The 12,869-nt window shown below is 34.4% G+C and overlaps 1 protein-coding gene and 1 long non-coding RNA gene across 2 annotated transcripts; both read left to right on the forward strand.

The window, feature by feature from the left end:
- Positions 1 to 114: 114 nt before the first annotated feature.
- LOC106181561 (6-phosphogluconolactonase) lies at positions 115 to 3,041 on the forward strand. The gene is made up of 5 exons (XM_013565977.2): positions 115 to 271; positions 812 to 1,012; positions 1,316 to 1,458; positions 1,618 to 1,758; positions 2,102 to 3,041. The coding sequence occupies exons 1-5, from the start codon at positions 145 to 147 to the stop codon at positions 2,213 to 2,215; spliced, it is 726 nt and encodes a 241-aa protein (XP_013421431.1). The 5' UTR covers positions 115 to 144; the 3' UTR covers positions 2,216 to 3,041.
- Positions 3,042 to 9,297: 6,256 nt separating this feature from the next.
- Positions 9,298 to 11,716, forward strand: LOC147762927 (uncharacterized). The gene is made up of 2 exons (XR_015333319.1): positions 9,298 to 9,603; positions 10,712 to 11,716. It is a non-coding gene; the product is annotated as an uncharacterized LOC147762927 (long non-coding RNA).
- The last annotated feature ends 1,153 nt before the right edge of the window (positions 11,717 to 12,869 follow it).

Raw genomic sequence — 12,869 nt, forward strand, 5'->3', positions numbered from 1 at the left:
TTGAGTCCATGTTTATGTAAATGTACATCTTGCAGTTATGAAATTATGAAACTGCACTTGTAATATATTAACGTTAAAACCTTTATTATTTTGTATAATATTAATATTTAGTTGTAGGACTGTGATTCCGTCTCGTAAACAAACATGGCGGCGCCCATTATTGAGGTGCGTGAAACAGAAGCTGAAGTTGCAAGAGAGCTTTGCAGCTTGGTAGCTAAAAAAGCAAACCAAGCGATAGAACAGAAAGGAGTATTTACGGTTGGTGTATCAGGTAAAGCAGCCTTGAATGTTGTCATTATTTATTTTGTTCGTTTTTTACTCTTTAAAAATTAAATACCAGCGCTAGTACAGTAGTACTGTAGTAGTAAATGATTTTGTTGTACTATAGCATTAATTATGCTGTCACGGATAGCTCTGATGCTGTCCCGATACTTAATAGAGTTGACCATTATTTGGCTTAGGCATTTCTCTTTGTGAAATTTCACGAGCACTTGTATTCATTGGTCACTTCATGAACCTACTGGAGTATTTATGTGTCAGCTGGCTTTGAAATGTAATGTATATGTTATCACTTTCCATATTCTGTGTTACTTGGTTTCTTTAATTGACTTTTAATTGTTATTCTATTATATTGGCTTTTTGATGTTTGAGAATTCTGAACATAATAGCTATTACTCACACGGCATTGCTAGCTACATAAAAACTTACACAACATTTTAACTTTCACATTTCAATATATACAGATTTTATCATTTTCTTTCAAAACACATATTAATTAATAAAGAGATAAATTGTGAATTCTTTTTCCAAGGTGGCAGCTTACAGAAACACCTGTGCAATGGACTTCCAGGTGAAACAACTGACTGGACCAAATGGCATATATTCTTCTGTGATGAACGTGTTGTGCCCTTTGACAATGACGACAGCACATACAAGTACTATAGGGACAATCTGCTGGGGAAGGTTCCCTTACCAAAGGAAAATCTAGTGCCTATTGACCCCTCTTTACCAGGTATGTAAATTTGGTGTGATGGGGCACTTTGTTGTTTTGTGTTAGTTTTTCTCATGATAATCTAATTTTAACATCAGTTTTGTTTAATACTTTAGTAAAGTCCTTGCATTTTTGACTTTGAAACAATTTCTGCTTGTTTTTTTATATCATTACAAACACAGAAAAGTAAAGAGACAAGTTTTATGAGTAAAATATCCATTTCATTTATTTTTGATCTTTTTAAAGATAATCTATGACTTATGAAACTGATATTTTCTGTAAATTGTATGTCATATATATATATATATATATACACACTTTCAGCAAGTGAGGCAGCAACTGACTATATATCCAAGCTCCGTAAAGTGTTTCCAGGCACTGAGCTCCCAAGGTTTGATATGCTGCTGTTAGGGATGGGACCAGATGGCCATACATGCTCTCTGTTTCCTGGACACAAATTGCTGGATGTAAGTTCATGTATGATGATACTGACAATTAGTTGAGAGTAACTAAAAAAAAAATATTTAAAAGCTCTAAGGAGCAGTGAACGATTATGTTTGGGTAGCACATTTTGCAAACAAGTAATTAGTATTTCACTGAATATTTTTTAATCATTTTTTTCTTAGGTTACAGATGTCATAGTGGCAAGTATAACAGATTCACCCAAGCCTCCCCCTCAGAGAATTACATTGACACTGCCAGTTGTTAACAATACTGCTTGTGCTGTGTTTATGTCTTGTGGAGAAAGTAAGGCAGAAATATTGAAGGTAGGTTACCCTAGGTTTCCTAATGGTAGAACTCTATATAATAGTTCTTTTAAGAAAAACCCTTAATAATAGCTTTGAGTGCTCCATGACCAATCTGAAAAACTTATATTTTATGACTGCATCACTAAAAAATTATATTTCATACACAGCGCTACATCCAAAATAGCATGAAAAAATAAGCATTGTTTTTAAGTGTTAGAGTTTTATGCCAGAGATCTCAGATTATTACACCACAGTTAGCAGAAACAGGTTCCATGGTGCATTTACAAGGATGTTTTATAACAGAACTGTATAATTTCCACTTTTTCATAATACTTAAATCAGAATTCAATATTTGCTTCAGCGAGTTCTGGAGGGAAGTGAGGCAGACCCACTTCCAGCAGCCAGAGTGAGACCAACCAACGGAGAATTGCACTGGTTTCTTGACCAATCAGCTGCCAAGCTTCTCAAGTCGTGACTGACATGTGTTACGAAGAGCATGCTTTGACTATCTTATACATTCTGTGTTGAAAACAGTAATGGAAAACTAATCCAGACTAACAATTAAGTCTAATGACTAACAAAGTTACAAGTATTTGTTTGGCATTATTTGATCCAGGATTTTATTTTTCTCTTTGAGTATGAGTGCCGATCGAACAGACAGGCAAAAATGGAAGATTTAAAAGAAAACATTTTGACTCCATATTAATTTCCTACTTTGTTGACCTGTGGTCTCAGAGAAAGGCAGAAAGTATATTTGTTATGATTGAATGTTTTTGACATTTAAACTTTGGATACAATAGTTGGAATAATGGTACTTATTCTTATAAAGAACAAAGAGAACAGATATTGACTAAGCTTAATGATAATGTTCTTTTTATTGAGTTAAGATTCGAATAAAGAGTCTCTGTAATATTTACAAAGGTGAAGTTGAGAAAGGACTCCACAAATTATGCTTTAAAGGGGTGATTTCTTGACTGAATTATAATGGTTATGCATTAATGACAGAATTTTGAGGAAAAATTTCCCTCACACAGGCATTTACCGTTTACACATGTTAATGCTAATGTTAAAACATTTTATTTTACGTCTTTAGATATACAAGTTTAAAATTTTAACCCACATACAGTAATTGCAATCTCATTTTTCAGACAATGTTTCCTGTCTTTTAAGGAATGAAGATGTGATTTTATGTTGACTGAAGAAGGAGATTCTACAGTGTTTAACTATCGTAGCTGCAGAAACTCCTCAGTACTATTAGTGATTTAAATCAGAATCAAATAAAAACTGTGAAGTATTTTTAATTAATGAGTGTTTGTTTATTAAACATATGAATAAGTCACAGAAGGAGTTTGATTTCCATCGATACGTAGATTACCTATTTCAGGCCCGTGGCCAGCAATTTCAAAAGGGTGGACCTTTTCCCATAAAAACTTTATGTACCTAGATCAAATTCTAGATCATTAATGCTAGATGAAGCATTACATTTTGATTGATTACAAACTGGATATGTTTGATTACCATGTTCCTTTTCATGACACTGTAAAAGTAACTACATCTGTATATCAACACCATGGGCACATCTTGCGTTAAGATCATGCGCAGCTCTGAGACTCACAACTCGGGGAGTGGAATTAAATTCTTAAATGAAGGTATTTTTATTCCCCTCCCCTGTTCGTCATCCATGTTTTTGCTTCATATCGCGGATTCTCCAGTCCAACGCTAATGCGTCATTATGTCCAAGCTGGGACGAACACAGGAATGGCCGTAGCGCAATATCTCTCAGGTAAAATATTAAAGCATAATAGTCTATGGGCCAATGTAGACCCCCCTCCCCCCCCTTAGTGATTTTCGTTCACTATGTTTTTCTGATAGCTTAGGTCCTAAGCTTTGATTTTCCGCTTGTTTGCCATTAAACTGGTGGTGGGTGTGTGTGCTACAGCCGTTGCCATGGTAACGTCTGAGATTAAAAATTGAAATTTCTGAGACCAAAAAAATATTAAATTATTCAAATGTGTTAAGTGAATGGAATTCAAAATCCTTTCAGATGTATAGTTTAAGAGCTGCACTATACTTTATGATCCTCAAAATATTTCAAGATGGCTGTAAATTCAAGATGGCGGCCAATTTTAGCTAATTTTTTAGTAATTTCAATTATTTTTCATATTTGAGTGTTTATTCAATAATAAAGGAATAAGAATGTGGGATATGTTTTGATGCGCCGGAATAGCATACAACCTCTTCTTGCTACCTACAGTATTTATTTTAGATGAAACCTTTTAATTTTGTTGTAAAATCCTGAAATCCAAAATGGTGGCCAAAATATAAGTCTGCTGTTCCAACTGGAAAGATGCCAGATTTATCATCAAAGTGTCATTCTTTATTACTTTTAATAAACTGAATTCGAGCTTAGGACTTTTTAAAACAATTTGCATTAATTCTGATTACATTAAGACTTTCAAAATTCAAAATGGCCGCCAATATGCTTATACACACTGGCTAAAATTGATATAATATATTCTTCCAACAGAATATTAATTTAAATTATCTCCCACCAACTTAGTCCCATTAGTGATTTTTGTTTACTATTATTTTCTGGTAGGTTAGGCCCTTAGCTTTTATTTTTTGCTTGTTTGCCATTAACCTGGTGGTGGGTATGAGTAACAGAGCTGTTGCCATGGTAATGTCTGGTGTTGAAAATTGATATTTTTGAGACCAAAAATAAAAATTAAATATTCCAAATGCATTTAAAATCATGGAATTCACAATTATACCAGATGTGTAAATTAAGAAGTGTGCTATACTTCACAATCATCAAAATGTCCCAAGATGGCAGCAAATTCAAGATGGCTGCCAATTATTGCTAATTTTTTAATAATTTTGGGAATTTTATTATATTTGAGTTTTTTATTTAATTATTAAGAAATTGCAATGTGGCATGTGTTTTGATGTTCCATAATGGTAAAAAGCCTCTGCTGTCTGCCTAAAGTGCTTGTTGAAGATGTAAACTTTTAATTTTGACGTAAAATCCTGAAATCCAAGGTGGCTGCCACAAAACATGTCTTTTACATACGGCTGTCCTAACTGGACAGATGCCACATTAATCATCCCAAATTACATTCTTTATTACTTTTAGGTGTACTGAATATGGACCTAGGACCCTTTTCTATAAATTGTGTTAATTCAGATTGCATTATGACATTCAAAATTCAAAATGGCCGCCAATTTGCTTACACGTGAAATGATATAATACATTATTCCAATACAAAATAAAATTTAATAAACTCAAGCTAGCTCAGCCCTATTAGCAATTTTTTTTACTATGATTTTCTGATAGCTTGGGCCCTAAGTTCAAATATTCTGCTTGTTTGCCATGTAATAGGTGAAAGGTGTGACAGATTCAGCTGTTGCTATAGTAACACAGGGGTTTTAAAATTATAATTTCTGAGACCTTTAAATTGCCATGTATTTCAAATATATGATCTCGCTGTATTGTAAACTTTTTTAAAAAATTAGACTTGGACCTCAGTTATCAACAAAATTATTTGAAAAAATTATCGTAGTTAAATTGCCAAAATGGCAGCCAATCCAAGATGACGATAGATTTATGTTAATTTTCTTCTTATTACTGAAAGTAGCTTTTTGTAAACTTTGAAAGCAGCATTGGAATTGAAAAATGTTAGGTTTTTGGATATGCTGATATGAACAGAATTGCATAATTACTGTTTACAGTGATTGTTACTCCTATATCCTCTTTTGTAAGTGTAATAAAACCTAAAACCCATGGTGGCCATCACAAAACAGGGTTCATACATATTGCTGTGCTGACCGAATATATATTACATTTTCGTTTCAAAATGCCTCTTGTGCTCTTTCTGATAAACTGAATTAACCTATTAGGATATTATCTAAATATAAATCATTTCTATTCATTTTCAGCCAAATTATATTTACTTGGCTATTCCAAAATTCACCATGGCCACAAATGGCCATGACAGTGCAGGTATGAATTTTGCTGCAATAATATTAAACAGTGCAACAAACACATAATTCTAAATTCTAATTAATTATAATCAAATATGCCCTTTCTACACTGCTTTCACGGAAACACTTGTCCATATTTAGTTAAATATTTAGGATTAAGGCTTTTTGGAAATGGATGAAATGTCTTGGCTGTAGTCTTTTTTCATGAAGAATGTTCACTGGAAAGCCAATTAAAATTTGCTTTTACCTCTGAAACTGAGTTTTTGTTACAATCTAAGATGGTGTTCATCTATATGGATAAATGGAATAAAACATTTACATGTATATGCCATAACTCAGCTTCAAACTGCTAGAGAGGTAAAATTATATCCACGTTTTGGAAAAATCAATATATCCACTAACTTCAACTGAATATATAATTTAATTTTTTATAACATTTTACTTAAAATATAATTTATAGAAATGCAAAATCGCCATCTATATTTGCAAACTAGTTGCCTTTCACTCAAAATCAGACTATTTTGTGTCATTCAACTTGCCCAATAGATGGTAAGAGATGATCAAATAATTTCAGCCATCTACCGCACGATAATTTAAATACTTGTAGACCATATTGAGTTATTACAAATGTTCACGATCTTGGCTTCATATTATTCAAATTCAATACATTAAAAGGTAGCAACAAATACAAAAGAATAAAAGAAGGCAATTTCGGAGAACAATATACAATATTAGAAGTTTAATAGGACAGTAATATATACCAAAGTAAATCACCCAGGATTTGTTGGGGTCATTTTGGATTTCAAGTTTTTTTTTTTTTTGTTCTTAAAATGATAATTATAGGAATAACAAACACTATAAACCGTAAGTAAAGACTAAATACCATATGGATATCAAAATACTTAACATTTCTCGATCCCATTAAATTTATTAAATTTTCAACGTTAGTTACTTACAGTAGAAACAGGTTTAGATATTGCTGCCATCTTGAAAAAAATCACATCGTCTTGGATGTTCAAAGAATGTTTTGCCATCATACCACGAATACAGCTGTCTTCTTAAGTTTACATTATTGTTGAAGTTAATATATTTGAAATGTATGAAATTTTCTTAGTCTCAGAAATGTCAATTTCGAACCCCTGTGTTAGTATGGCAATGGCTGGGTTAATAGAATAGAAAACAAGCAGAAAATGGGATCTTAGGATGTAAGCGATATATATAATAGTAAATAAAAGTCGCTGAAGGGGGATTCAGGTTAATAAAATCAATCTAAGTAACATTCTTTTGGAATATGATTTTCAATCAATTTTTTAGCAAGAGTGTATCATATTGACCATAAATATATAGTCCCCTATACTCAAATGCGACAGAATACATTAGTATTTCAACTCAAAAGTATTCTTTCCCATGTCAAATGTGAGTGATTAGCATGTACATGAAACTTTGTGTGATTTCTTAGGTCAAATGTAAGTGACTTGCATTTATTGGGGGAGGGTATTATAGGTCTTTTATCTAGTCTAGGTTATTGTTGACCATTTGATCTTTCTTTTTTTTAATCATTTTGCATGACCACACATCTAGTAGTGATCAGCACTATTAAAACATAAGTATTCATCCAAACTTAAGCTAAAATTAGGAATATTGCTGTCATATTTTAGTCTACTGGTTACAAAGATGTAAATTCACGGTCATTGGCGGCCATTTTGAATTTTGAAAGCCATACTGTAATCCAAATTAAGTCAAGTAATTGAAAAGGGTTCTGTTTTTATATTCAGTGCACCAAAAGTAATGAAGAACTTAATTTGGGATGATAAATCTGTCATATTTCCAGACAGGACAGCTACATGTAAAAGACTTGTTTTGTGGCAGCCATGTTGGATTTCAGGATTTTTCATCTCAATAAAAAGATTGCACCTTGAACAAACACTACAGGCAGAAAGTAGAGATTCCATGCTACACTGGTGCATCAAAATATCCCAGATATTGCAATTCTTTAATAATTAAATAAGAATTAAAAAATTAAAAATTATCCAAATTTCTGAAAAAACAGCAAAAATTGGCCACCATCTTGGATTTGCCGCCATCTTGGAAAATTTTGTTCATCGTTAGGTATAGTGCACATCTTAGACTACATGTCTAGAATGATTTTGAATTCTATTTAGTTTATGTATTTGAAATATTTTAGATTTTGTTGGGCTCAGAAATGTCAATTTTTAACCCGTGTGTTACCATGGCAACGGCTGTAGCACCCACACCCACCACCAGTTTAATGGCAAACAAGCAGAAAATAAAAGCTAAGGACCTAAGCTATCAGAAAAACATAGTGAACGAAAATCACTAAGGGGGGGGAGGGTTTCGGTATTTGGCCCACGGACTATAAGAAGCAGTTAATCTAAATCCTTATTTCTTTAGCTCGTGTAAAAACGATCGGGATAAGTTAGCTATACTAGTAGCTTGGACATTTGGAAATAGATACATATATCTGGTACAAAGGTGGTGTTGTTATTTAAGAGAAATCTTCCATATAAAGAAAGTACTGGTACTTTGAAAAGACAAAATTAAGCAACACATTGAGAAAGGCTATTTTTTCTGAGCTCTTTATTTCTCCTCACATTATGTAAATTAATAACCTTTTGTTTTATTGTGCATACCAAATCGATGATGCAGGATATCGATAAGATCCTTTTTTCCCCATTATTTCAGGTGCTATACATGACTGGCAGAAATCCTACTCACTGGTATTTGTGATATTAGCGCTTGGGTATTTAATATGTGGCCTAACCGTGTTCGCTATTGTAGCTATGAATACATTTTTGGCGAAGACAAAATATTCGAAGACTATTCCTGTGCAGAAGTAAACGCGAGTTAGTAGCCTAACTGGGTACTGCGTCATTATTGTATTATGAAATTATATTGTCACATGCGCTGTGTAACAGTAAAGTGTTTGATTCAAACTTTTTAACGGACATGTCAAAGACACGTTTGAGGCACGTAAGATATTCATTATAGTGTACAAAAGAAGTATATTTTTCTACTATTACGATATCAGCATTGGTGAAGGCTTTTAAAAGGACTGTCCTGTGGTCGAAGCAAAGGTGCTAACAAACTGCTCAAAAGAAATCTACGAAACGTGCAAAAGCACTGCTTTTCGGCTATGCTGGAGATCATTATAGAGGTGTAGCATCATACACTGTCGATATGGGTATAGAATTACAGTATGACTAACTTATCACTTTCCGACTGCATGCTAAAACTTCAACAAATATAATGGAGTGCAAATAAATAAGTATTATGGAAAACAAACCCCATGGTGCTGCGGATTAGTTATAGACTGTAAAGGTAAAATATGCTGAGTGAAAGTTTAACGTTTTAATTAAATCCTCCAATTCAGCGTTTTTTTCTCGTGTGACGTGGCGTCTAAGAAAGAAACCAAGTACAACAGGCTTAATGTTTGGCAGTGAGGAAAATATCCATGGGGGATGGGGTGGTGGTGGTGGTGCTCAATGGCGGATTTAGTGGGGGGTCAGGGGGGTCCTGACCCTCCCTTCGATTTCTGAAAAATGTATCACATCAATATTCCCCTCTTGAAATTGGACCCTGCTTAATCCTCTTGGAGACTTATTGTGCCTTCAAATAAACCAGACTATAATCCAAATGAAAATGCAAAATCCAAATGAAAATGTTTTCAACAGCAACCCCTCAATAAAAATGTGCCTAACCCGTTGAAATTTGCATAACAGAAAGTTGCTCAGCGCAGTGCGCACTACTCGTATCTTCTTGACTGGTCACTTGACAGCTGCACACTGTAAGGACAGGACGCTAATATGTGTGATGAAGACGCAGAGTCGGAATTTTCATTCAGCTTCGAGAACAAATTGTCATGTAAGCAAATGCATGTTTTTCACGAGTTAAAACTACCAGATAAAATTTCTCATTATTTTACTCCTTCTAAACTTCAAGTTGGTCTTAGTAGTTGACTGGATTTAAGAAAAGTTGCATAGTGATATCTTCAAAAATCATGAAAAGCACGTTCTGCCAGTAAAAACACAAATATAATATGAAGAAAGTTATATTAGATATTATGATTTTTGGTGCCCAGATGCTATTACTTCAATGTCACTCGATGTACGTAATTAGGCCACCTGAACACATTTCGTATTTTAAGCACTTCCATAGTACATGTACTTGATATATTAGTGTGAACCTTCTCAGATGCCTACATAACAAACGGATCAGTATAACAGTGCATCTAGTTTTAACAATATTTTTAAAAAGATTTCCATATTTCAATCGGAACATTAACGAGAGAAAACTATTTAAGTTTTTCACGATGACGTGTTTGTGTATGTTAGCCTTCTAGACTCTAGATAAAGCTTTGACTTAAGGTTATTGAAACCCTTTATTATCATCCAGATACCAAAACGAGTTTTTCCTTTATATAATCATTCAACAATGCATCCATTTTTGTGCTGATTTAAAACAATGAAAAAAACCTCGAAAATATAAAATATCGGCGTTTATATTTTTTCGTTGCCATGTGTAAGCATAGGCATCTCAAAGCTTTAATCGTCAATTTAACACTTTTCTATTTTGAGGTGATATAGCAATCGGTATGGGGTGTAACTTCACCCCTGAACAAGATTTTGTCAAGAAAATTGGCATAGTTAAAAAGGAGTGTATAGGCTACAATCCTCTGCCTCTATCCACAGTTAGTACGATAGGGTCTGGGAATGGTCCCTTAACGTTGTAAACGCTTTCCAAATTATTTCTTGTGATTCTTCTCATCGTGATATATCAAATTTTTTAAACCTTGCATACAAACCCCGTTTTTAGTCGACATTTCAAATTTGGTGTTCAGTTAGCCTCAATGTGATTTTTTTCTGCATGAGCATTTTTTTTTTCATTTTCAGTTAATCTAATCTTTATTCGGATTCACTGCTTTTGAAGAAGATTGAAATATTGCCATTTAAATTTTATTTTGATATTTCAGAACTGCAAACGCCTTTGTCGAGATCCTGCAGAGTGCACGTGCGCCTGACTAAAGCTTTCTTGGTCTCCGAGACGTATTGTAAAATCTGCCGTAGATCCAGATCCATTTGCACCGCAGATGCTATATGTTGAAAATTGTACATAGTCTCTCTCTCTATCACTGAAATTTTTAACACATTTTAACATTTATATATATAGATATATTATGCCCTAGCGAGTGATCATAATATTTTTATAATTATACCTTAGGGTATGCTATGTACATCATTTTATTTGGAACCAATCCAGCGTCCTTTTAAATTCACCTCAGTATGAAATAGTGCAATTATTAAAGTGTTTAAAAAGGCATGATGTATTTTTCAGAGTGTTTGCAAATCACAAATTTCAAAGTTGAGATTAAAAACGCAATTTTCACGATGTTGAAACTCGGGTAAGATTATTTAGCCAATCGACTATATCCTATCAAATACAATCAACTATATTCTATAATTTGCATTGTATAAATACATTTTTATTGTTAATATTTACACTTGTGAATGACAAGCAATTTATGAAAATAAATGCGCTTTTTTTGGGGGGGGGGAGTATTTTCTTATTCAATCGAATATACACATTATTAAAGTAAAATTGTACTGTATTTTTAGAATCTTTACTATACTCTATTTGGAATTCATTTTTGTTCTCCAGATTAAATCTAAAAGTGCTTTAAAATTTTGTAAATGAAAAATTTGAAATTAACACAAAGCAGTTTCATCACAATGGCACGAATTATTAATATGAGTAAATTCTGTAGGGACTAATTTTCAGATAAATCATTTCCGGTCAAATTCAAATGGTTAACATCACCTGTCGGCCTATTCTTTGTCCAATAAATCCAGTCCTGTTCAAAGACTGTTCTATTTCCTCATTATCTTTTATTATTTGAGCACATGAGACCTCCAGTAAATATTTGTTTCTTCGTGGTTTTCTGTCATTAAAGATGTCATAATAAATGATACATTGAAAATATTGTCTTTGCTTGTAGATTGGAATGAATGATACTTGCATGACTGTATTGATACGAGTGAAAGAAAAAAAGCGTCTCGTCTTTGGGCGATTCAATCAAATTTGCGGGGTGAAAGGTGGAACAAGTCCATTTGTTTTGAGGGGATGTCAGGTGGGGCGAGTTCATTCCATTTGAGGGGTGGCAGGTGGGGCGATTCCATTCCATATTAGGGGTGACAGGTTGGGCGAGTTCATTCAATTTGAGGGGTGCCAGGTGGGGAGATTCCATTCCATTTGAGGGGTGACAGGTTGGGCGATTCCATTCCATTTGAGGGGTGACAGGTTGGGCGAGTTCATTCAATTTGAGGGGTGCCAGGTGGGGAGATTCCATTTCATTTGAGGGGTGGGAGGTGGGGCGATTCCATTCCATTTGAGGGGTGACAGGTGGGGCGAGTTCATTCCATTTGAGGGGTGGCAGGTGGGGCGAGTTCATTCAATTTGAGGGATGGCAGGTGGGGCGATTCCATTCCATTTAAGGGGTGACAGGTTGGGCGAGTCCATTCCATGTTAGGGGTGGCAGGTGGGGCGAGTTCATTCCATGTGAGGGGTGGCAGTTGGGGCAAGTTCATTCCATGTGAGGGGTGGCAGGTGGGGCGAGTCCATTCCATTTGAGGGGTGGCAGGTGGAGCGATTCCATTCCATTTGAGGGGTGACAGGTGGGGCGAGTTCATTCAATTTGAGGGGTGGCAGGTGGGGCAAGTTCATTCAATTTGAGGGGTGGCAGGTGGGGCGATTCCATTCCATTTCAGGGGTGACAGGTGGAGCAAGTTCATTCAATTTGAGGGGTGGCAGGTGGGGCAAGTTCATTCAATTTGAGGGGTGGCAGGTGGGGCAATTCCATTCCATTTTAGAGGAATAGGGTGGGATGACCCCATTTCATTTGAGGGGTGACATGCATGTTGCTACAAACAAATTTAAATCTTATATCTTGGAAGATTGTAAATTTATACTTTATATTGAAATGTTCTTTCAGCAGAATTAAACCTTTAATGTCCAATTTCATATTTACAAAATACTGTGCATAATTATAAAGCTTTAAACCATTTCAATTTTCAATTTTTCAATAAATATCGCAGGTTTTTATAGAAAACCGTCATTCCCAAAAGAAAACTGCA

Source organism: Lingula anatina, chromosome 3, assembly GCF_051362555.1.
Source record: "Lingula anatina isolate TDL-2025a chromosome 3, LinAna3.0, whole genome shotgun sequence".
NCBI lineage: Eukaryota > Metazoa > Brachiopoda > Lingulata > Lingulida > Lingulidae > Lingula > Lingula anatina.

Coding starts and splice junctions, on each gene's coding strand:
- LOC106181561 (XM_013565977.2), top strand. CDS start 145: ATGGCGGCGCCCATTATTGAGGTGCGTGAAACAGAAGCTGAAGTTGCA. Junction 272..811: donor ATTTACGGTTGGTGTATCAG/GTAAAGCAGCCT, acceptor TCTTTTTCCAAG/GTGGCAGCTTACAGAAACAC. Junction 1,759..2,101: donor GTAAGGCAGAAATATTGAAG/GTAGGTTACCCT, acceptor TATTTGCTTCAG/CGAGTTCTGGAGGGAAGTGA.